The 26700-nt window shown below is 35.5% G+C and overlaps 2 protein-coding genes across 8 annotated transcripts in view; both read left to right on the plus strand.

Annotated features, from left to right (window-relative positions):
- Positions 1–681: 681 nt before the first annotated feature.
- On the plus strand, positions 682–2669 carry LOC143232607 (uncharacterized). Its single transcript, XM_076468232.1, has 2 exons — positions 682–1087; positions 2629–2669. The coding sequence occupies exons 1-2, from the start codon at positions 682–684 to the stop codon at positions 2667–2669; spliced, it is 447 nt and encodes a 148-aa protein (XP_076324347.1).
- Positions 2670–13524: 10855 nt separating this feature from the next.
- Positions 13525–26700, plus strand: part of hfp (Poly(U)-binding-splicing factor hfp) — a 59461-nt gene continuing 46285 nt past the window's right edge. For 2 of the 7 annotated variants that reach the window (XM_076506727.1, XM_076506720.1), the window contains exons 1-2: positions 13525–13672; positions 17509–17566. In XM_076506727.1, the coding sequence (XP_076362842.1) occupies positions 13631–13672; positions 17509–17566 (100 nt within the window). In that variant the 5' untranslated portion in view covers positions 13525–13630. Of the gene's footprint in view, positions 13673–17508; positions 17567–26700 lie in introns of those variants that run through there. The other 5 variants (XM_076506769.1, XM_076506737.1, XM_076506775.1 and 2 more) reach the window with 3 other exon arrangements.

Genomic DNA, 26700 nt, shown 5'->3' on the forward strand with positions numbered 1-26700 from the left:
TAATGTAGTTTTCGAAAAGTTTTTTTCAAAACGCGAAGTCAATGTAAAGTAAACATTCAAAAAATGAAATTAATAAACAGCGAAAACAGAAGATAAAATCCTGGCAAGACCCGATGAAAGGTGCTCGACTCACAATGCTATATATGGGCCGCGAGTTCGAATCTCAGCTTGTAAAAAGCTTTTACGCCATAACAATTGGTTAATAAAAAACCATGTGTGACCTCTAATATGTTTGTAGCGAATCAGAAGAGCTCTGAACTTAGTAAAATGTCCCCCGCTTGTACTGCGGTAAGTCAACGGATTTATAACGCTAAAATCAGGGGTTCGTCGTAGACAATGGATATGGCGAGTATTGTGTGGTTGGATTATTTTTATTATACACTAATCTAATTTCTTAAATCTTTAATGATAAAGAATTTAATGTTTAAAAATATAATTTTAACTAATTCAGATTTCGTAATTTTGACTTTCTTGTATCAATACTTGTGTAGCATTAAAACGTTTTATATTACTGCAGCTAGCTACGTTACGTATATATATATATACACACACTACATCGCCAAAACTATGTGGACACTCCTAATTAGTGGGTTCGGCTATTTCAGCCACACCCATTGCTAACAGATGCATAAAATCAAGCATACAGCCATGCAGTCTCCATAAACAAACACTGGCAGCAAAATGGGTCACACTGAAGAGCTCAGTGACTTTCAACGTGGCACTGTCAAAGGATGCCACTTTTCCAACAAGTCATTTCATCAAATTTCTGCCCTGCTAGAGCTGCACCGCTCAACTATAAGCGCTGTTATTGTGAAATGGAATCGTCTAGAAATAACAACAGCTCAGCCACAAAGCGGTAGGCCACACAAGCTCTCAGAAAGGGACCGCCGAGTGTTGAAGCGTGTAGCGCGTAAAAATCGTCTGCCCACAATTGCAACACTCACTACCGAGTTTCAAACTGCCTCTGGAAACAACGTCAGCATAAGAATAATTCTTCAGGAGCTTCATGAAATGGGTTTCCATGGTCGAGCAACCGCACACAAGCCTAAGATCACCATGCGCAATGCCAAGCGTCAGCTGGAGTGTTGTAAATCACACTGTCATTGGACTCTGGAGCAGTGGAAATGCGTTTTCTGGAGTGATGAATCACACTTCACTATCTGGCAGTCTGGCAGTTGACAGACGAATCTGAGTTTGGCGTATACCAGGAGAACACTACCTGTCTGAATGCATAGGCCCGGCATGGCAAAGCGTGTTAAGGCGTGCGACTCGTAATCTGAGGGTCGCGGATTCGCATCCCCGTCGCACCAATACATGCTCGCCCTTTCAGCCGTGGGGGCGTTATAATGGAACGGTCAATCCCACTATTCGTTGGTAAAAGAGTAGTCCAAGAGTTGGCGGTGGGTGGTGATGACTAACTGCCTTTGCTCTAGTCTTACACTGCTAAATTAAGTACAGCTAGCGCAGATAGCCCTCGAGTAACTTTGTGTGAAATTCAAAAACAAACAAACTAAATGCATAGTGCCAACTATAAAGTTTTGTGGAGGAGGAATAATGGTCTGGGGCTGTTTTTCATGGTTTGGGCGAAGCTCTTTAGTTCTAGTGAAGAGAAATCTTAATGCTACAGCATACAATGACATTCTAGAGAATTGTGTGCTTCTAACTTTGTGGCAACAGTTTAGGGAAAACCCTTTTTTGTTTCAGCAAGACAATGCCCCCGTGCACGAAGCGAGGTCCATAAAGACATGGTTTGCCGAGGTTGGCATAGAAGAACTTGACTGGCCTACACAGAGGCCTGGCTCGCATATGGCGTTCCAATTCATCTCAAAGGTGTTCGATGAGGCTAGATTTTGGAACATGGCTGCGGATATTCGATCCTATTCAGCCACAAGAGCATTAGCGAAAAGCCTTCCCAAAAGAGTGGAGGCTGTTATAGCAGTAAGGGGATACCAACTTCATATTAATGCCCATGGTTTTGGAATGAGATGCTCAACAAGCACACCTGGGTATGATGGTCGGGTGTTCACATACTTTTGACCATGTAGTGTATATATACATATATATATACCACTCTTGTCTTTATAAAATGTTGAAAAATTATTGTGCTTGTTATTATTATACACTCTTTTAATTTTTGAAAATACGGAAGAGACTAGACAAAGAATGTTGACTATTATGTTTTAATATAGTTATTGTAAAATTTATATACATGTTTGTGTTTAGAATTAAGCAAAACTCTACGCAATGGGCTACCTGTGCTCTGCCCACCACGGGTATCGAAATCCGGATTTTAAAGGTGTGAGTCTGCAGACATACCGCTGTGCCACTGGGAGATATATATGCGTATATATAAATGGGGGGAAGGGCGGGTATAAATGTTATATATTCGTTTTATTTCATATGCTGTTTTTCCAATAACATTTACTGTGGTGCATCTTTGAAAATAATTTGGCCCATCTACTTTCGCCATGACAACCTTTGGTTTGAAATCGAACATCGTCACGATGTTCAGCTTCTGGAAATCTCTGCAGAAATCTTTTTCATAATTATCACTGGTGAACAGTAAGCTAATTTCAAAGGCTGAATAATTCCTATTTATAATAGTACCTCTATCTTTTGCTTCATCAGGTCTCTCATCACATAGGACATCTAATATGGCTTCACCTTGACAGAATCCCTAGTCATAGTCTTGATCATGTATTTCACAAGATCTATCTCTCCTGGTCTCTCATTGAAGACGTCTGTATAGTGACACAATAAATTTTGTGAATCTTCCTCAAAGTCACTATCTTCTGGCTCTGCACATCTATGGTAGTCACACCTGCACTGTCTATCTGTGCCTCAATAGCTACACCCATTAGGTCTTCTTTCTCTTCAAAATACCTCTTCAACAGACTGGTGTGGAAGATCTTATACTTCACTTTCATTTTTACATTATATTCCTTTCTATTGACATCTTTCTGCACTTCCAAAGGTCCCTCCCTTGCACATTAAGTTTGTTATTATCTGTGGTAGCAGAACTACCTTGAAATGTTGATTATTGGTATTCTTTACATAGAAGTGTTTCTGACTGCCCTGTTCTGCATGAAAACTTTCTCTAGCGAGTTGACAGGTCTTCTCCAGTCAGTTTCTAAAATTTAATAAGTACCGATATGTGTTCCTCACTTCTGACTCTCCTCTTTCTGACAACAGTTCTTTCAATATCTGCATCAGACCTCATACTATTCTCCATACAGGACCTCGAAAGATGGAAAGTTTTAGTAAATAAATAATACTTCATGCATGTATGTACCTGTTCAAGTCACATGGTCTCTTCTAGCACATCTTCTTCAGCATGCTCTTTAAGACTCCATCTACTCTCTCACAAAGTTCATTACATCTGGGGTTGTACAGGGTGATAAAGAACTGCCTAAAACTAATGCATATATTTTGCATCAGTAGTGCTGTAGTTCTTGTTAATGTGTTCCATAATCAACCACTGTTAGCATGTGTCAGTTGCCTTTGTCAGATACAGGGGCTAGTTGTCTGATCAATTCCACAGCTACTCTGCTGAATGGCACTTCTATGAGAGGCATCTCTCCCATTATCAACTCGGTTACCTTCCCTCTAGTACTATCCTTTGGCAGATGTTGCATGACTAACAGAATCTGGTCACATTTCCAGTGACTCCTGGCCAGAGGAAGTTGCTGGTGATTCTGTCTGCTATCTTTTTTGCTCCTAGATGTCCTTTCACAATCAACTCGTGAGTTAGCTTCATCACTTAATTCCAGTATCCTGGTAGCACTATAATCTGTTTTACTACCTTAGATTTGGTAACGCTTCCTTCTGGTCCTGTATTCTATAAGTCCTTTCCTCGATCTTGTGCTTCACTTTCTTCTGAACACTGTCCCAAATTTTCTGCAATAAATGGTCTTTCTTCTGTGTTTCCTTCACTTTCAGTGGACCTTTTGAGACTTACAAAGACTCAGTGTTTAGCCTGCCTTTCTTTTATTGAGTTCTTGTAGTGACTGTAGATACTTCATCAATCTCCTGTCTAGTTTCTCTGAATTTCTACTGCCAAGTATATTAAAAATCACTAAGTCGGAAATGCGTGCCTTCAAATACATAGCCTCGTAGTTTTCCACATAGTATAGAGTGTCTACCTTCATCCTTGCTTTTGAAACTTTCTTACTGCCCCATCAGTCGCAAACACTGATATACCTTGCCCACCTTCTCGTCGTTGAATACTAGACTGGTTCTCACTGCTGCTTTACTGCACTCAATGTCTTGTAGAACTTTTACTTTCTTGTCCTCGATGCATCTTTCATCTAATGACATGTTATGGTTTGTTGGCGTCTATTGATATTTTTCATATGCTCCAAGCACCACGGACACGATTGACCCATTTACTAACTTTAGCTAACCATCAATAATGCATTGTTAGATCATGCTGACAGACATTTTTTTACTTCTGATGAGTTGTCTTCATTTTGTTTTCACTGATAACAATCACTCTTTGTAAATAGCTCTAGCTGTTTTACGTACAGATTTCCGCTGTTACTTGTTGGTAACAGACTTGCACTCACTCACAACGTGCTGTATTTTATAAGAAGCACAGCATCTTTTTTCTCTTTTGTCAGTTGACTTTTGTTACATTTAGTGGCATAGTACTTCTGGTCAGGCACCCCTGGTTTAAACTTTGACTGGTTATTCTTGGACTTGTCAGTTATACACCCTCCATGGACTTTCATATACTGTCCTGCCAGCTTGATCATCTTGTCCACGTCTTTCGGTTGTCTTTCTTTTAGAAACAGTGACATGTTAAAGAAGTACGTAATCATGACCTATTCACGTATTAGTATATCTGTTAGTCCTTGAAACTACCTTTACACTTAAGAAGTATTACCATAGATATGACACAAACTAAAATACAATTTCTCCAGTGTCAGATTGACTTCTCTGGACATCCGACAACAACCTTCCTCAATAAGTTCATATCATTTCAGCAAGGCCACTTTTAATTTGTTATAGTTCGTAACATCTTGTAATGTTATTTACACATAAACTTGTAGACTTTTTCCTGTGAGAAGGAGGCTATGACAGACTGCCCAGTCACCTTTCTTCTAGTTCTGACTTAGCAAATATTTCATGCCACTCCAGAAAAGTATCAATGTCATCTTTCAGTTGATCATATTTGGGAAATTTGGGTCAGCTGGCCCTGAGACCCATCGTTATTCTTGAGTCCTACATCTTTCTGTTAGCTGAGCTTGGCGACCTAAATTTACGCTCTTGTTCTCTCTACTTCTACTTTCTCCTTTTATTCTTTCTTTATTTGCGTTTCACGCTGACAAATCTTCTTTTAGTCTTCCTTCTTCTCTTCTCTGCCTATGCTCTTCTTTTTTTAAGTTTTAATTTTGTTGAACAAACTCTTGTAGATCGCCATGTTTAAGCCCAAATCACTCGCCCCTCTCTATCCATTTAAGAAGCCAGTCGATATAATTACAATGTGTGATTGTGACCTCTACAATATTTTAGCCATCACTACACATGTGCGTACGTAGGTTTGCTTGATGATTGTTTACATCTGATTCTACCGCTGTAGATTCTGGCTGGCTCACCAACTGTCAGGTTTTATGTACAGGCTATATTATTTACATTAAATGTCTGTGACTTGTTGGCGATAAATGTTAACAATAAAAACAAACAGCACACAGTACACTTGCTTTAAAATCATGTATTAAAACAAATCAAACGTGTACACAAATTTTCATTATACTGTTGGTTTTCACATTTCTGTCTAGAGCTTTAAATAATTGTCTCTCTTCCATCAAAGTCTACAGAGGCTGGTTCAGTTAACTTAGAGCACACTTTGAAAAGGTTAATTACTCTTCCTGTTCTGTTATTAGAATACAGTATGTTATAATTTCATTTTAAAATCACCACTATAACTGTTGGTTACCAAATTACAGTCATGTGAAAAAGTTAGGACACCCTATAAAAGTCTGTGTATTTTTGTAACATTTTTGGATATATAGATATTTAATCTCAATTTCACCAATACTGAGAGCTTATAGGAATATAACTAAACAATTAAAACTGAAGAAAAGACTTTTCAAGATCTTCTATAAATGTAATTCTACAAAAATGTATATTCTAACTGAGAAAAAAGTTAGGACACCCAACCCCCTTATAGCTAGTGTTACCACCTTTGGCTGAAATAACTGCAGTGAGACGCTTCTTGTAGTCATCTATCAGTCTCTGACATCGGTTTGAAGAAAGTTTGCCCCACTCCTCAATGCAGAATCCTTTCAGCTATGAGATGTTGGAGGGGATTTCGTGCATGTACAGCCCGTTTCAAGTCACCCCACAGCATCTCAATGGGATTAAGATCTGGGCTTTGATTCGGCCATTCCAGGACTCTCCATTTCTTAGTTTTCAGCCAGTCCTTATTGGATTTACTGGTATGTTTTGGGTCATTGTCGTGTTGCAGGATCCAGTTCTGCTTCAGCTTTAATTTTCTTACAGATGGTCTCACATGATCCTCAAGCACCCTCTGATACACAGTAGAATTCATGGTGTATTCTATGATTGTGAGCTGTCCAGGTCCTGCTGCAGCAAAGCAGTCCCAAACCATGACACTTCCACCTCCATGCTCACAGTTAGTATGGGGTTCTTTTCCTGGAATGTTGTATTTGGTTTACGCCAAACATGCCCTCTGTTCTGGTGTTCAAATAATTCAATTTTGGACTCATCTGTCCAAAGAACATTATTCCAGAAGTTCTGGTCTTTGTCTACATTCTCTCTGACAAATTTGAGTCTGGTCTTGATGTTTCTCTTACGGAGCAAAGGTTTCCTCCTTGCACACCTCCCTTGCAAGCTAAACTTGTGCAGTCTCTTTCTGATTGTAGAGCATGCGCTTTCACATCAACAGTAGCCAGAGCCTGCTGTAGGTCCCGTGATGACATGTTAGGGTGTTTGAAGATTTCTTTTAGCATCTTGTGGTCTGCTCTCAGGGTGAACTTGCTTGAACGACCAGACCTGGGCATGTTGGCAGTTGTTTTGAATTCCCTCCACTTGTTGACTATTTTCCGAACAGTGGAATGGTTGATTTCAAAATATTTTGGGATCTTTTTAAATCCCTTACCAGACTCATAAGCTGCTACAATTTTCTTTCTGAAGGCTTCAGACAGCTCTTTTGCTCTCACAATGGTGCTTACTCTCACTTCAACAGTCAGGAGCACACCAAACAAAACAGTGTGATACGCCTGTGTGTCAGTTGAGCCATTTTAAGTGGGAATAAATGTGAGGGTGTCCTAACTTTTTTCTCAGTTAGAATATGCATTTTTGTAGAATTACATTTACAGAAGATCTTGAAAAGTCTTTTCTTCAGTTTTAATTGTTTAGTTATATTCCTATAAGCTCTCAGTATTGGTGAAATTGAGATTAAATATCTATACTCTTCAAAAAAAGAAACGCAAAAGGGATATTTTTGTTATTTTAAAGAGAAATATATGTAATAACGTTACAAGCTCAGAGTATGTGATGTTACACGTGTTAAGGCACTGATTGTCAGACCAAAATGACAATAAAAGTTGTGCACTTTGAAAACGGAGGAAAACATCGGATTTTTCGCCAAAACGCATTCGTGTCCAATGAATTTGTTTGAGAGATCTGCATGTTCTGCAAGTGCAACATGTGCAAAATCCCTATAAAAGTGACGGGTTCTCGGTTTCCATAGCTCAGTGTTAGGCCACCGACACGCAATACAGTTACGCCAAGACTGACTGAAGCACAACGCAACAACGCCATTGGGCGTTTGGAAGCAGGCGAATCTCGATCAGATGTTGCCAGAGCTGTGAATGTCCACCCAAGCACCATCACAAGGCTATGGAATCGTCACCAACAACATGGATCAACTTGTCACCGTCCACAACCTGACAGACCTCGTGTGACCACGCCCGCACATGATCGCTACATCCGGTTACGTCACCTTCGGGATAGGACCACCACTGCGAAGTCTACTGCCTCAACTATACCAGGGTTGCGTAGGATTTCCGATCAGACCGTACGCAACCGTCTACGAGATTCTTAGGCCCCATATGCAACCCATCATGGTGAACGTCAACGACGTTTTTCAACATGATAACGCCCGTCCTCACACAGCCCGACTCACTACTGTCTTCTTGAGACACCACAACATCAACGTTCTTTCCTGACAACCATTCCACAGGATGGGATTCGTCATCTCATCGCTTCCTTGGGCAGGAGATGACAAGCAGTTATTGATGCTCACGGGGGCATACTCGTTATTGACGTTGAGTGACGTTAAACTTCACCTAGTGAGCGTGGACTTCGCCTTTGCAGACTTTGAATGTTCAGCAGTGAATGTCCAAAGTTTCACACATGTCATACAAAACTACCCGGAATAAACTTGTTACCAATATGTCTCAAATTTTGCCTTTTGCGTTTCTTTTCTTGAAGAGTATATATATCCACAAATGTTACAAAAATACACAGGCTTTCATGGGGCGTCCTAACTTTTTCGCATGACTGTATATACAAAGTTTTATGTAATTGTATTTTTTCGTTAAAGTTCACAAGGTTGGTTCAGTTACTTTAGAACACAATTGACAAGACGAATTATATATTTCTTCTCTACTCTAATTCCAGTGCAATCAGTAATATTACTTTCACTTTAGAAACTGCCACTACATGCTCTTTATGGTTAAACTCATAATCATGCAATGTAGAGTTATTTATGTCAAACTATTGATATGTATATTAAAACTTTAATTAAAATAAAATACAGAACAATGTTTCAACCTTCTTAGGTCATATTTAGGTTTTGAAGGTAACCTAAACGTTGTTCTGTACTTTACTTTAAGTTTTAATGCCCGTACCAGCCGTCTTTAGAATACATTTTATTACAAGTGGGTTTCTCGTTGACATGTTCGTCAAACTACATTTTAGACGAAAAGGAACCCAGCGTGTTAAGGCGTGCGACTCGTAATCCGAGGGTCGCGGGTTCGCATCCCGGTCGCGCCAAACATGCTCGCCCTTTCAGCCGTGGGGGCGTTATAATGTGATGGTCAATCCCACTATTCGTTGGTAAAAGAGTAACCCAAGAGTTGGCGGTGGGTGGTGATGACTAGCTGCCTTTACTCTAGTCTTACACTGCTAAATTAGGGACGGCTAGCACAGATAGCCCTCGAGTAGCTTTGTGCGAAATTCCAAAACAAACAAACAATTTAATTAAAAAATCAAACATAAGGAAGGTAAAAAATGTAAATGTGGAAGAGTAAATAAAGTAAAGAATTTAGTGTGTGGTCACTTGGGAGAACCTCGAAATAAGTTACATAATTTTTTATCACCTTTAGTGTTATATTCTTAAACGACAGTATTAGAGCGTCGTGGGCCTATCGGAAAAGTCAAATAGTACAGATCTATATAAAATATCATTGCTATTTCAAAGAAAGAGAAAGTTGGAGAAGAAGATAGATATTGGTGATAAGTCAATGAAAAGTTGAAAGTGTTGATGAACAAACATTTGTAACGCAAGATAATAAAATTAATTATAATAATCACAAGTGGTGGCTCTTGCATGAGAAGCAACATCATCAAACAATGATGCTATTTAATAAACTAGAGCGACGACTGAGATTAATGTACGCAATTTTGGTTGTATTCTATGTACTTCGTAAATCTAAATCTTGCAAAACAGTCACAGGGACAACTTTTTATGAAGATCACTATGTACTGGTTAAAGTTATCAAGATGTAATATATAGAATGGGATATTTTCCGCCTGTTTGAAAGGAATTCACAAAATTACAGAAAACATAAACTGGTTAGATCATTAGAAACTGTATAACTGACCAATAAAATGTGAGGTCAAATTTCCATGTATAAAATAAAAGTGTTTGATTATGAAAAAACATCCATGACATACAACTGACGTTGTAAGAAGTTACTCAAAAGTAAATCAGTGGATTTATAAACGCAAAAAATCTTATTTCGATATCCCATAAGGGAAGAGCAGAAATAGTCCATTTACAACAAGCATACAAAGTCAGAAATTAGCTCATACAGTGCCTTGCAAAAGTATTCACCCCCTACAAATAATGCCACATTTTAATGAAACAGAAATAATGTAAAGAAAACTTTTAACTAACTTGTTTTTATTCAAAACCCTGATGATGAAATTCAACACTGTTGTGTGTGAAGGAGGTTGAATGTTGGCAAAATCTGCAAAGAAAATATATAAATCTGAAATTTGCTAATTGCATAAATATTCAGCCCCCTAAGTCAGTACTTGATGGAAGCACCTTTGGAAGCAATTACTGCTGTGAGTCTTTATGGATAGGTCTCAACCGGCTTTGCACAATAAGGTGATGTAATTTTTACCCATTGTTGCTGGTAAAATTCCTCCAATTCTGATAAGTTCATTTGGGATCATTACTATACTGCAATCTTACCATAAATTTTCTTTTTGATATTACAGTCAGGGCTTTGACTGTGCCACTTCAGAACATTAATTTTCTTCTTTCGAAACCTCTCTAGTGTTGTTTTGGCCTTGTGCTTTGGATTATTGTCCTACTAAAATGTAAATTTTCGACTTACTTTTAGATTCTTGGCTGATTCAAGTAGGTTTCTCTCTACGAATCGCCTGTTGTTTACACCATATATCTTCCCCTCATTTCTGACAACCCTTTCAGTCCTTGTTGACGAGAAGCATACTCATAACATGATGCTGTCGCCAAAATGCTTGAAAATGAGATTGATGTTTAGTGGATGATTTTCTGTATTATAACATTTTGGCTTTAGACCAAAAACTCTGTTTTTGTCTTACCTGACTACAAAATCTTTTACATATGTCTGAAGTATCGTTTAAATGCTTTATCACAAACTCCACAAAGGACTTAAGATGGTTCTTTTTACGATTAACTTCTTTCTTGCGACTCGCCCATACAGACAGGTTTTATGTAGGGACTTGGATATTGTCGACGCTTTCTATATCAAACATGGAACTTTGTAAATTTTTAAACCAAATTTAGCTTCACAGTGGCGTCTCTAACAAGTTACCTGATTGCCCATCTGCTTAGTTTTGAAGCGCAGCCTGATCGAGGTATTGACTGAGTGGTACGAAGCACATTCCAGTTCTTAATGATTGATTTTACTATACTCAAAGAGATATTCAGTGGCTTTCAAAATTTTTATAACCTACTCCTGATCTGTGTTTCTCTACCACGTTATCCCTAACGGTTCAGCATAGCCAGATGGTTAAGACGCTCGACTCGTAATCTGAGAATCGCGAGTTCGAATCCAGTCTCACCAAACATGTTCGCCCTTTCAGCCGAAGGGATGTAATAAGTTATGGTCAATCTCACTATTCGTTGTAGCCCAAAGGTTGGCGGTGGGTGGTGATGACTAGCTGTCTTCTCTCTAGCCTTACATTGGTAAATTAGGTATGACTAGTGCAGATACAGTAATGTCAAAAAGTTACGACACCTATGAAAGCCTATGTATTTTTGTAACACTTTTGGATATATAGATATTTAATCTCAATTGTAACAATACTGAGAGATTATAGGAATATAACTAAACAATTGAAACTGAAGAAAAGACTTTTCAAGATCTTCTGCAAATGTACTTCCACAAAAATGCATATTCTAACTGAGGAAAAAGTTAGGACACTCCCACATTTATTCCCACTTAAAATGGCTCAACTCACACGCAGGTGTATCACACCAGGTGCACATGATTAGAAGATCGTTACTCAGCCTTTTGAATGAGACTTGCCCTATTTAAACCTCAGACATTTAGTTTGGTGTGCTCCTGACTGTTGAAGTGAGAGTGAGCACCATGGTGAGAGCAAAAGAGCTGTCTGAGGCCTTCAGAAAGAAACTTGTAGCAGCTTATGAGTCTGGTAAGAGATTTAAAAAGTTCCCAAAAGATTTTGAAATCAGCCACTCCATTGTCCGGAAAATAGTCAACAAGTGGAGGGAATTCAAAACATCTGCCAACATGCCCAGGTCTGGTCGTCCAAGCAAGTTCACCCTGAGAGCAGACCACAAGATGCTAAAAGAAATCTTCAAACACCCTAACATGTCATCACGGGACCTACAGTAGGCTCTGGCTACTGTTGATGCGAAAGCGCATGCTCTACAATCAGAAAGAGACTGCACAAGTTTAGCTTGCAAGGGAGGTGTGCAAAGAGGAAACCTTTACTCTCTAAGAGAAACATCAAGGCCATACTCAAATTTGTCAGAGAGAATGTAGACAAAGACCAGAACATGTGGAATAATGTTCTTTGGACAGATGAGTCCAAAATTGAATTATTTGGACACCAGAACAGAGGGCATGTTTGGCGTAAACCAAATACAACATTCCAGGAAAAGAACCCCATACTAACTGTGAGCATGGAGGTGGAAGTGTCATGGTTTGGGACTGCTTTGCTGCAGCAGGACCTGGACAGCTCACAATCATAGAATACACCATGAATTCTACTGTGTATCATAGGGTGCTTGAGGATCATGTGAGATCATCTCTACGAAAATTAAAGCTGAAGCGGAACTGGACCCTGCAACACGACAGTGACTCAAAACATACCAGTAAATCCACCAAGGACTGGCTGAAAACTAAGAAATGGAGAGTTCTGGAATGGCCGAGTCAAAGCTCAGATCTTAATCCCATTGAAATGCTGTGGGGTGACTTGAAACGGGCTGTACATGCACGAAATCCCCTCAAACATCTCACAGCTGAAAGAATTCTGCATTGAGGAGTGAGGCAAACTTTCTTCAAACCGATGTCAGAGACTGATAGATGACTACAAGAAGCGTCTCACTGCAGTTATTTCAGCCAAAGGTGGTAACACTAGCTATAAGGGGGTTGGGTGTCCTAACTTTTTCCTCAGTTAGAATATACATTTTTGTAGAATTACATTTACAGAAGATGTTGAAAAGTATTTTCTTCAGTTTTAATTGTTTAGTTATATTCCTATAATCTCTCAGTATTGGTAAAATTGAGATTAAATATCTATATATCCAAAAATGTTACAAAAATACACAGGCTTTCATAGGATGTCCTAACTTCTTCACATGACTGTACGTTATTAGTGACATTGCAACTCAATGCACTATGTTTCAGCAGTTTTATTCTATGCGCATACTAAATCTATTTAAAAAGTGTTTAGTGGTTAAGAACTACTGGTACATCCAGTCAATTCACACAACAATTTTAGTATATAAACAGTATAGAAAACTTGTTTTTAAAGAAGTCGTAAAGATTCATGAAATATGAGTCCTGTTAGTAAATTTAGGATTAAAGAGTACAACACTTACGAGATAGTTTTCTAATTGCAAGACAGAGAAAGCCACTGCAGAACGCTAAAGATGTCCGATAAGAATTACCGGTCAATTTATCATATAGTATGCTTTTATTAGATTTAGTTAAAAGTTGTCGTTCGGATAATAACTGTTCTTGTGCCTGTCGAATATACACACGCCTTCTGGGATTATTATTATTAAAAATAAATTTAAAGTATTCTGCCCTCTTTAGGCTTAATTGTGTATTATACTATAACTATACTATTTTGCGGTTTTATTGAGTTTAAACTAAAATCTAATTAATTTCATACAGTAGAATTTTCTCTCATGGAAAATACGTCGGTGTTTTTTAATGGAGAAACAACGGATGTGTGTATTATGAACTTCTTTTTAAATTTTAATACTTACATGTTTTGTTTCACTAAAAATCTGGTTACTGCTCGGTATTACTGTTAGGCTTAGTGTACTTTTTGTTAGGTTTTCGTGTTACTGTCGATAGTGTTAGCCTTAAGTCTGAAGGAATATCTGTATTTTAATATTTAATAGTGTTATTATTTAAATTTATATATATATATATATATTGATATTATTTCGTAGTGCTAACATGATTATGGGTTCAAAATAAGTATTCATTTCCATTTGAGTATTTGACATACTCGAATACTGCAAGTAGTAATACTTCTACTAGTACTCGGTCGTAAGCTAAAGTAGTAAAGTTAGAAATAGTACTAGTAGTGTGGTGATACATATAAATTCTTTTTATCATAATTAGACCTTATTAGGATTGCAAGTTCATAAAGAAACTAACAATAACACAACTTGTAAGATGTAGTCTAGAGTAACAATAATAATAAAAACATTTAAGGCAGTCTCACGTTTCTTCCTTGCCGATGTAACAGTTATCGTGCTGATTTTTGTTAATTCCCTGTAATAGGGTCTACTTTAGTATAGCACTGACTTGTGTTCTTATCATAAAAACATAACTAAAAAATATTCTAACTAAATAACTTTATGTGTTGCAACTTTTTATACTTATGTGAAGGGTTAGGGTTTGGTTTCTTTTTAAAATTAGATATACTAAGTCTACACATATCATTATAAGATGGCAAAATACAATACTTATGAAACTTGTTTCCAGAACAAAATTTAAAAATTATATTAAAATTATAATACACAGAAAAAAACAGTACAAATATTAGAAAAATAAAACAGGTGTAATTAAAAATAGGATTGTGAATGAAGTGTAAGAAGGCTTTTTGATTAACAAGTTATTATTATACTGTGTGTCCCAGTTTCTGTTGTGTTGTCATGGCTTGTGACAGAGGGTTTGAGTTTGTTACTTGTTGAAATTGGCTAATGCATATACTTAAAATCTCATACTTGAAGGTGACATTGTATTTTGCCACTCTTCGGGATGTCAAGTTGATCATCTTAATTTCTCTCTGTTTTGTTTTTACTGGTCAAATAGTAAAAAAAAACCTGCATATTAGCTAAGTTTTCTATTAGTTTTTAGGCATTCTTTGGTTATATGCTAACCTTGGGATTTAATTTTGACCACTATACTTCATAAGGACAAAATTGTCAATCCAAACAAAAACATTTGTATTTATATGTCATAGCCTATTTTTTATTTACAGAATAATATAATGCACAAGTTTAATGGGCTTCTGTTCTTCACCCACTAATACCCTTAATATGTTGTGCTGTATGATAATACCCTTTAACTTTATGAAGCAAAGAGCAATGAATTTTTTTTAACTTGCAGTATAATTTCATAAAAGTAGTAGAATGTTATGGAAAACAGATATAATTTTTAATATTACTTGCAATACACAACATGAAAAGGCAACACCACATGCATTGCCAGTTTTCTTGTTGAATGCAGAAGACAAACCATAAACATATTCTTTTTTTATGTAACTTACATTAAGAAAAATCCATTATTAACAATTAAGATTAAAAAAACACTTAATAAATAAATGCTTGACCAGTTTCTGTTTTGGTTTATCAGTTTGTTAGGTTCCCAACCCTGATCACTATAGGAGGCTTTACAGTCTCCACACATATAACTCATGTACAGTGTTAGGTGAGGCAAGCTTTGCTGTATTGGGGGAAGAATAAATATAGTTAAAGCATTGAATAATAAATATTGTGGTCCATACTCTGGTAATGAAATCCTGTATGTCAAGGTATGTATTTAGGAATATATCATTATTGGACATTTAGGTATTATTAATAAGAATTGAGTAGAAGTATAGTCTAGTAATATATCAACCATAGTGTAACTGCTATATCTAGTGCAGGTGAGGCCTCTTGCTCAATACCAAAACTCTTCAGACAGTCTAGGATACAACAGACATTTGTTTTTTGTTTGTTTGTTTGGGAATTTCGCACAAAGCTACTCGAGGGCTATCTGTGCTAGCCGTCCCTAATTTAGCAGTTTAAGACTAGAGGGAAGGCAGCTAGTCATCACCACCCACCGCCAACTCTTGGGCTACTCTTTTACCAACGAATAGTGGGATTGACCGTCACATTATACACCCCCACGGCTGGGAGGGCGAGCATGTTTAGCGCGATGCGGGCGTGAACCCGCGACCCTCGGATTACGAGTCGCACGCCTTATGCGCTTGGCCATGCCAGGCCTTACAACAGACATAGTAGTAGATGAGACACTTTGTATAAGCAGTTGCATGATAACACATGTTATGATGCAAGTTAGTGTAAGTTGATGACTTTCTGAATTATATTTTTAACAAAGTTGTCACACTTTAAGATTCCTTACAGAGAGGATAATTCCAAGTTACTTGTCAATTGTTTCAAACAGATTTTGTATTGAGTAAACATGGAATGAGGTTATGTTTCTAAACAAATTGGATAAAGCTGTTAAGTTTGGTAGAAAAGTGAAAAATGTTTTGTTGTTGTTGATAGAAGTGGAAAGCCAGTAGGAAGTTACAGCTTACAAAAAGTATACAATATTGGCAGGGGGATTTTAATTTCAGTTTCATACATGGGTGCTGTGAGTTTAGATATTCAAGAAAGACAATCATGGTATGATGACTCTCATGGATACTTTCATGGTTACGAGCTGGGTTGATTCCACCTAACTTTTAATGAAGAGGTTAACTAAATTTTTTATTAAGATTTTTTTTTAGTTCTTATTTTATATAATCTCTATAACAAAATGCAGTGTTTCTGTTAAAGATAGGCAGTTGTAATAAAAGTGAAGATAGCAGTCTAGTTATTAATAATCTGAAGCCAATTTCTGAACCAGTAAAAAATGGCTTCATAGCAGATTGTGCACGTATTTCTTTTTCATTTTGTTAACACAGTTTTTTCCTATGTAACACTCTCCTGTACAGATATATAACCAAGTGCATTAGATCAAAGGGCTATATTGTGTAGGTGTTGGACCTGGCAATCATTCATCTGTTAGTAGGAGAAAAAAATTAATTAATCACCTTTTTCTTTTGATACAATATTTTTATTATATTTAATATGCTCAGAAATTAAATCGGAGCTAATTACAAAGCATGTTTCATTGTGATGAGCATTTTATAGTGAATTGAAGGTAATTAAAATGAATGAATTATGATGCACATACAAAACAATCATTTAATGCATCAGTTCTTAGATTGTAAAAATCAGAAACATTACCAGTTATGTGTCCTGATGCATTAGTAATCACTCCAGTGTCATTTGTAACACAGCTTTTATGGCAGGTTTTAAATCTACTTGTTTTTTATAAGCCTAAATTATTTCAAGCTTAGTTTTGTCAGACTTAAAATAGCTTTTTCGCTTATCAATTATTGTTCATGTAAAGAGAAGTGAAAGTAAAGTTTTTGCACTTGTTGAAACCTTAATTAAAAGTTTTTTATGTTTCTTCATACCTTTTTTACACTTTCATTTCTAGGGTCTTGTGCTGCCCCAGCAAGTCAACTAATAAACAAATTGTTTTTGTAATTTTGCATGTGTGTATTTGAATGCTTATTTGATGAAGAGCAAAAAGCTGTGATACATTTCATTCTGTTCCTGTATTTAAAGCAGAAATTTCATTATTTTGAACTCCAAAGCAGAAGAGCTGAATACATCTTTACTTTTGTATTTAAATTTTAGTGTGATTAATTTTATGATAAAATAGTTTTCTTATTTTTAACAGATAAACCAGAAGTTTTATTAACAAAACATTTCTTTAAACTGTTCTGTAGATTAGCAAAATTATTATCAGCAATGAAGAGGCTCTACTGAAAAACCAAAATTTAGATGGTGAGTTGCAAGTTTTTATTTTCCTAATCTAAGGAATTTTGGTTCCTTATGAAGGAACATCATGTCTTAGGATCATATACTGTATGTAACATTGTTCTAATGACATAACCATGTAAGAAATGTATTAAATAGTTAGTTTTTTTATAACTTAAATATTATTCTGATTAAACATATTACAAATCCACCATTGTAAAAATTGAATGAAAATTATTTTAATAGTTACTTTGAAAAGAAGTAGAGAAATCCACTAATGTAGTTTTCTTGTATTCTAACATCACCCACTGTATTAACTTGTTTCAAAATAGTTCAGATGGTAACATGATGTTGATTAAAACATCTGTTTGACTGTGCAGCTTATAACACCAATTTTTTAGTGTGTGGTATATGTAAGAAAACAGAAGCAAAAAACATCCTACTGAAAGCTTGAAAACCACAGCACATAAGCTTCAAAATTATATCGGGAATATTGAAGATAATGGTATTTGAATATTTCTTAAATGTGCATGAATGCTTTAAATCAAACTAGCTTCAAAATATTGGAAATTTTTTAAATGTATGATTTGCTTGTTGAATGTGCAGCATATATTTTAAAGTGAAATTAAAAGCATATGCATAATTTTTCCACAAATGTACAAATTGTTTGTCAGAAACATGAAAAAAATGTTTAATATTTTTTTTGTGAGAAATGTATGTATCCAAGGCCTTATTATATGATGTTCAATAGCATATTTACATATATGGATAGTAGTAGTAGTAGTAGTGTGTAAAAATATTAGGTAGTAAATAAATAGATAATCTGAGTAGTGTGAAAACAATTCTTATGCCTGTGCCTCCTATTTACATTTTCTTATTCCATGAATAAACTAGAGCCAGAAACAGTCATTCTGAGTCTAAAATATCCAATTTTATGGGTTTTTTTTAGTGTTGCTAAGCTACTTTATTACAATACTTACAGTAGGTCTTCATTAATTGTTCCATTCATTACACATAAAAATATATTTTTTAATCACATATTGTGGAATTACAAAAGTAAAAATGTTGAGGGAATGTTTTTCTGAATTCATGAGAAAAACATGACCTATTTGTTGTTAGTAGCAAATCATTTTTGCTATACATATTTTATGTTTCACACGTTAGATCCAAACACTATTGTATGGCAAATTTGGTTTGGTTTGACTTTCAAGGCTTGTGTTTTCTTGAAAATTGTGGTTAGATAATGGTGCCTGCTTGTGGTTTACAAATATTATTATCATACGTGTTTAATACATCAATACTTTTAAGAAATTGTGAACAAAAGTAAATAAGTGTGTATCATAATATTTATCAACCAAACCATATTTGTTGTATCTGGTGCAAACAAGACTATTTGTCTAATACCAGGGCTCTTTAGGCTTGCTTGGATGAAACAAATATGGTAGTGGTTGAGATGCTATTTGTATTAGCAAATTGCTTGAACAACAACTGTTTTAATTTGAACATGATTAAGTTGGTGAATTTATTTATGTCACTGCATATCAAATATTAGGGTAAGGATTGTTTTAACATTGTTATTTATTTATTTTAACACCAAATTTCTTTTTTTCTTTTGTTTTTTTTGTTTTTTTAACTATTTTACTTGAATTAACCTACTCGTCATTCGGAAGAACCACCAAACCAGTGAGCTAGCTTTCTTGATCCTGGAGTGGGTCAAGCAACCACAACATCAGTGGAAGAAGACTATCTACCACAGTAGTTATAAGAACCTCTGAATAAAAATGAAAAGTGTTTAAAAGTAAATTTTACAAAATTCAGGATTTTATTCACTCCTTTTCAGGAGACAGAAATTATGCCCCATTTTTAATACCAAGCTAAGACCTCTAAATTACCAAACTTTTCTTCATAAATGAATTTTATATTCCAAATGTTTATATTCTGTTAAAATACATAACCTAAATAATTTACAGAAATCACGTGTAAAAGTATTTTTTACCTTTAATTAGCATCTGTCAGTAAATAACCTACATAATTTCACATTCTGAATATATCATGTAGCTTATTTATATAAATTCACAATATAAATTTATTCCCATAACTAAGAAGAGCATCAGTCATCATTCTCCAAATTTGATACAAACTATACATATAGATACATCTGTTTTTTGCAGAAAAGTAGGCAACAGATGTGATTTTTTCTTGTATCAAACTTGTTGCAGTTCCTGTTTAAGAGAATGATAAAAGGTAGATCAAACTAGTTAGTATAAGGTAAGTATTGCTCTGTGAAAGTTATAAAGTGAAATAAACATAATTAATATAGGTTTTCTCCATGTTTAAATTCTGGGTAATTTATTTGTTATACAGCACCAATGAGCATAGTAAAATTTACATTTTATCTATTTGTTGAGCAGCTGCTCTTTTAAATATACTACTACCTGCCATTATCAGGAATTATGATTTTTGATTTCCATTATTATTACCACCATGGTTTTTCAGCATTATTTCAGCAGGTAACTTCTCTTTAGGCAGAAAAAGAGATAAGATATTTGTTTATTTTTCATTAGTATTATTATAGTATTATTTAATTGCTGACCCCCATGTTCAAGCCCTATTTTACAATGTTAAGAATTTCTCATAGTTTTTATTTTCAACCATTAAAAGTTTACAAGTCCAAACTTAAAATGTGACAAATCACTTGTTTTTGCCCTTTATAAGAAACTTGCTTTGAAAAAGGTGAAACAGACTAAGAAATATGTAGACATATTATTTCTTAATACCAGTTACACATTTTTAGGTATTTGTTAATGTGAAACAGAACTTTTCAGAATTAACTGTTGTGTACATAGAGAAAATAATTTATAGCTGAGGGTGATAGTGTACTTTATTACAGTGTATTAAACAGTATTGAAACATTCTCTCATTGTGTAATATTTGATTTCTTTAATTATATTATACACTTGATTTACCATCACATTGAGAGGGTGTGCCTTACAGTCTCACAAAATTTCAGCAAAATTGTGTAGTGATAAATCACAAATAATTTATTGGACATTAGTATAAGTATCTGTCCAGATATTTAAGCTAATCTTGCTGTTTACAATAAAATTATTAGATTTCATAATAAAACACCAATAATTGATTTCTTTAATGTGTTTGTTAATTTATAAAAAAGTAATGGGTGATTTGTTTTTACTCAAATAAAACTTATCAGATTTGTGATACTTCACAAAAACATTGTTTTTTTACCTATTCACCAGCCTGCAAGATATTTTCTGAAAAGGTGTTACAATAATTATTAAAGTTACTTGAGAACAATGTAATTCTGTTGGGGAAAAGTGTGGATTAAGCTTGCTTTGACAGTAGCCTTATACAAATTTTAATTTATGACTGGATCACTATCCTTTTAATGATCAGTCTTGTTCTGTCCTGGATATTACAGACTACTAATATTGTCTGCTTCTAAATCATGTTTAAATTACCACATTCATACAGAGCTATAATGAACTATGATATAACAAGAAGTTAACTGCTGATGTGTTTTCAACATAATGTTCCTATTATCATGATCACATTCTGCCTGCTTTTTCTTCAGTTCAGGTCTCTCATCATTCTGTTTCATAGTCTTCTGTAGAGCATGCTATGTACATTGATGATTTTTGCCAGCTTTTCCACTTTCAGCCTTTGCTTCTGACTCTGCATAATGAGGAATAGGTACCTCTTTTTCAGTTTTCTAGGCTCATTAAGTCAGCTATACGACATTCATTCTCTTCCACTAATATATCATTGTGACTCTTGGGTTGCTTTGCTACACAAGTCTCCTGTCCCAACTCAGTGTTGTTCTCATCATAATTCATGGCTCTTCTGGTATGGCACATAGTCACGACCTTTCTATATTTCTTCAACACCATTCTCTTGTGTTCTTTTTGTCTGCTTGAGGTGCTTCTCTCTCCTCCTTTGTCTCTTTCTTTCCAGCATTCTATCCTTGTCTTATTTCTTTTCACTATCCCCTACTCCTACAATATGAGCCATCACAGCACCTGACAGTAAATTGGAGGTAATTTTTGGATCTGGAACCATTGGTGTCTGTCTCTCCTGTCATGATTCCCTATAGGCTTCCTTCACTATCAATCTTAGTTTGTACAGGTTTTTTTATTTAGATCTATTCTTGCTTGTTTGTACTCCACCTCTTCATCCTCTCACTTTTCCTCTTCTCTCTGATCTGCATTCTTCAAAATCTTTCTTGGGAGTTTTTTTTTTATTCTCATACAGGGAGACTTAGTAATCACCTTTGAATCTTCATGCCATGAAGATCTTGTTACCTATGGCTCTTTTTTCTCCTCCTCCTTTTCCTGTGTAAGAGGTTTTTTTCACTTTTGGAGACTAGTTTTTCTCAATAAATGCATCCCATTTGGTGAGCTCTTTAGAGATCTAGATACTTGTTTTGTGATATCTTACCTGCCTTTTTGCCTCTTCATTCATCATTTCTTTTTGCTCTGTCATAGTGACTCAGTCACCCAACAAATCCTGAGGTATTACTCCCCTTTTCAACAGTTTTTCTTTTTGGTTGGGAGGAAACTCTTAACACCTTCACTTTAAAATCTGGTTTCCAAAGGAGCAGTCTCTTTGTTTATCAACATTTTGATGATGTGTGTGACAATTTGGGATTAATCAAATCTTCAGTCAGAGTTGTTGTGACATTTAATAATGATCCATTATGATGTATTTATAATAATTTCTTACATTAACTGCCACCTTCTCTTTAGGACCTATGCTTTATCTGGCACTTTGATAAAAGCCTATTCATTTCACTTATTTTCTCTGATTTCTTCAGGGCCTATTGTGTTTTTTGTTCCTTGTCCTTTGTATGGTTCTTCAAACTTTTATGTTACCTCTGCTTGTACTGTTGGCTCCTGTTCCTTTTATTTATTTATTTTTTTGTTTCTGTAGACTTATTTTCTACTTTTACTTGCTTCTGGTTGTCATTATTCAGACATTCATTGCCTGATCTTGTACGAGCTCGATGTCGCCAACACCCTTCATGATACTACTTAGAATGTTCAGATCATTTCATACACATTAAAAAAACAAAAAATAAATGTTGAATTACCATTTACTTAATTCTGTTTAATGTCATTAATTCTCACCAAGTGCTTGGAATTGCCTAACAGAGAGTGCTTACTCCAAATCTGCATCAAGCAGAATATAAAGGCAATCTTAATTCCACTCACTCTGGAGATACAAGTTCCACCTCATAATTTTCACGTTCTTGATTTCGCACCTTCAGATATATGCAAGGAGCTGACAGTCTAGATGATGAATTCCTTTCCATAAAGGTAGTTTTGAAACTTTTGGATGGCAAATATGATGGCTAGACATTTTCATTGGATCACATATTAGTTATTCTCACTACTTAACAGTTTTTTACTTGCAGAAAACTGCCCATCTTAATGTGTGTGTTGTTTTTTTTTAGGAGTACTGCTCCAATTCCAATATCTGAAGCTTTGCCCTGAATAGTATGTTGAAGTCTAGCATTTTAAGGATTGGCAAACTTCCCAATAGGTTCTTTAACTTTTAGAATACCATCTGCTGTGGATGTTCTCACTTCACCTTGTTGGGTAGACCTTTCTTGATCAGATCAGTCAGTGGCAAAGTAACTTTAGTGTAGTTTAGGAAGAACTTCCTGCACTATCTCACTAATCCCAGAAAGAATCTGACTTGCTGTTTGGTCTTGTATGTGGCTTCGCTTCTTTTCCTGTGTGGTAATCTGTCAATTGCCCACATTCTCTCCAACAAAATCTAGCACAGAATAGCCAATATTGCACTTAGATGGCCTGATGGTTAGACCTGCTTCCCTCACTAACATGAACAGCTCCCTATGTTTCTTCACATGGTCTTCCAGTCTGACTGTGTGGATCATAATGTTGTCTAATAACACTCAGTGTTGGTGGTTTTGTGCAACATCTTCCTTGTCTTGCAGTTGAATATTCCTGCTGAGATGACTAATCCAAACAGTTTTCTCTTAACCTAGTAACATCCATCTGGTGTCATAAAGGCTGTCTCCATCAGGATCTTTCAATAGCCTTTACTGGAGTCAATTTTTGTAAAGAACTTGGTCCCATCTAGTTTAACCATGACAAGATTTGTGTTGCCCATAGATTCAGAGTTAAACTTCACCATGAGGTTCAGCTTCCAGAAGTCTGTGCAGAGGTGGTTTGAGCCATACATCTTGGTGAACAATAAGCTGAATTCAAAGGATCAATGATTCTGGCTTCTAACATAACCATAACTTCTTATTTGATTAGGTCTCTCATTGTATAGGACATCTGATATGGCTTCACCTTGACCAACCCCCTGATCATAATCTTGATCATGTATTGCACAAAGGCTGTTTCTCCTGATGTATCTGTGAAGATATCAACATACTGACACAATAAATCTTGTAGCATTTTCTTTGACTTGCCAGTAAATTGTTCACTGATGTTGATATCTTTCTAAGTCTCATCTCCTCTCAGTGGACTTAGGCACAGTAGATATTCATCTTTTATGACAAAGTCTCTCTCTTCTGGTTCTACATTTATGACATCCACACCTACAGTGTCCATCTGTACCACAATAGCTGCATCTGTTCTATCCTCTTTCTTATCAAATTACCTCTTAAATAGATTGGGATGATAGATCTTGGTCTCCATATTCATTTCATCTTATAGTCCATTCTGTTGACCACTTTCTGTATTTCAAAAGGTTATTTCAACTGCAAGCTACGTTTGTTATTGAATTATGTTTCTTGGGATTTAATGGTGGATTCACTACTTTATGTTTTTTAGGAATGAAGTACTGTGGGTGTACAACATGTTTCTGATTTCATATCATCTGTTTAGATTCATACAGAGCCAAAGGCAATTAGTTTAGGCAATATTAATGATGTTGCACTCATTAGCATGTACTTGTGAAATTAAATAAATATATCCCCTAATTTCAGGTACAAACAGTAGTGAAATTAAACACACCAAAAAGGCCTTTGTTTATCATTGTACAGTGTTGTAGTGATGAGTAAATTGTACCTATTCTGTAACAGCATGCTTGACCTATCACTATTCCAGTGATTATTCTTATTTTACTTTCATTCATTACAAGAACCTGTCTAATTTATAGTTATTAGTCTACTATGTTAATAATTGCACATGTTGAAGTTAAAAATATGTTATGTAATACTTTAATAATGGATCCTTTGTTTTTTAGTGTAAAACTGCATATATCTTATTATATATCTTGTACCATAAACACACAATTGACTCAAGATATATTTCATCACGTTTCTGCATTGGACCTGGCTTGTAAGTTTGTGGGCTGGCTCCTAGATCTATATTTGTTGAGACCTGTAGAAACTGGTCACATCTCCCCAGTCAATGAAATTTGTCGGTTATTCTGTCTGCCATCCTCTTTTCCTAGTTATCCTCTTGTAATTGACTTATGAGCCAGCTTTGTCAGTTGAGTCCAATATCCTGTTGGTTATATGATTCTATGATCTGTTTAACCTCCCTGTATAACAGCATTGATATATTTGGTGAGTCCCCTTCCCCTTTGTCTTGTGTGAAACTTTCTTCTGGGCATTATTTCGGAGTTTCTGCAGGAAAGGTGTTTCTTCTGTGCTCTCTTCAGTTCCCATAAACCTGTATTTAGGATGTCATTTTTTGAGATGTGCAGGTACTTGTATTTTCTTTTCAGGAACTCTAGTGGGGGCTGCAGATATGTCATTTGTCTGGTTTCTTCTAGTTTCTATTCCTTGGTATGTTTCCAGTCACTAAGTTGTAGATTAGTGCCTTCATAGTGTCTTTCAACTGGGTGAGCTTGGTGATCTCAATTTGTGCCATATTCAGTATATTACATGTCCCTCCTTTTCTTTTTCTTAGTTTGTGTTATTCTCTCTATTTACAGTCTTTCCTATCCTTTTCTTCTTTCTCTTTTTGTAATTTTATTCTCTATTTCTCTTTATTTTTCACACTCTTCATTCTTTCGGTCTTGTCGTTTAAGAAACTCATATATCACCATCCTTTAGCCCAGGTTACTCAGTTTTCTCTCTCTCCATTCATCAAAATCATTCCATATGGTTATGTATCATAATTGTAATCTCTACACAATTTTCCCCACCATTACTTCTGCTGTAATTCATGTCTTCCTCTACCACTATATAACACTGTGTAATCTTGACTAGCATGCTAATATCAGTTTTTTATGGGGCTAGATACTTTACAGTAATGATGTCCATGACTTGTTGGCAGTAAATTCCAACAATGAACAGGCAATGTGTATTCCATTTGTTTTAAAATAATGTATTCAGAACAAGTTATATGTATGTACAGAAAATTGTTACATGATTGGTTATCACAGTTTTATCCAGAACTTTAGATAATTGTTTTTGTCAAAGTCCACAAAGCCTGGTTCAAGTACTTGAGAACACCCTTTGAAAAGACAAATTATTCTTCCTGCTCTGTTATTACAATGTTGTCTGTGATTCTTTCACATTAAACAAACCACAATAACTGTTAGTTACCACAGTTGTATCCCAGGCTTTAAATAATTGTTCTGCATCAAACATCTACACAGGTTGGGTCAGTTACTTTAGAACCCAATTTGCAGATGAATTATTCTTCATTGTTCCTTTAATTACAATACATTCTGCCATCATTACACTTTAAAAGTCATTACTATACATACTTTATGACTAAACTCACAATCACCCAGTCTAATTTAATTTTTTTTTTAAATTTACTTTCAATAACTTTCTAAGTTGGTTTCATATAAATCTGTTCCCAGACTGAGGCCTAGATTTTTTCACAAGTTACAAGATGTTACAATGTAACAATACTCACTTAAAGTAGCAAGACAAATTCAGAAGGTGGAGTTATGTGACATCAGTTCACAACAAGTGAACTATGCAAGATATGATTCCTTAATGGTTACATAAGCAAACTTGCCATAACTATCACTTCTAAAAATAATTTAAGGTTAGTGCAATATAAGCTTAATAATACTCTAATATTAAGGTTAAAGTGAACAGTCATGTATATTTGACACATACACCACACTTGACAAGACACTGGTTGGGGCTTGGCCACACTAACAGTTTTAAGGTTCTGTCCATTTTGTCAACATATAATCTT

Source organism: Tachypleus tridentatus, chromosome 1, assembly GCF_004210375.1.
Source record: "Tachypleus tridentatus isolate NWPU-2018 chromosome 1, ASM421037v1, whole genome shotgun sequence".
Taxonomy (NCBI): domain Eukaryota; kingdom Metazoa; phylum Arthropoda; class Merostomata; order Xiphosura; family Limulidae; genus Tachypleus; species Tachypleus tridentatus.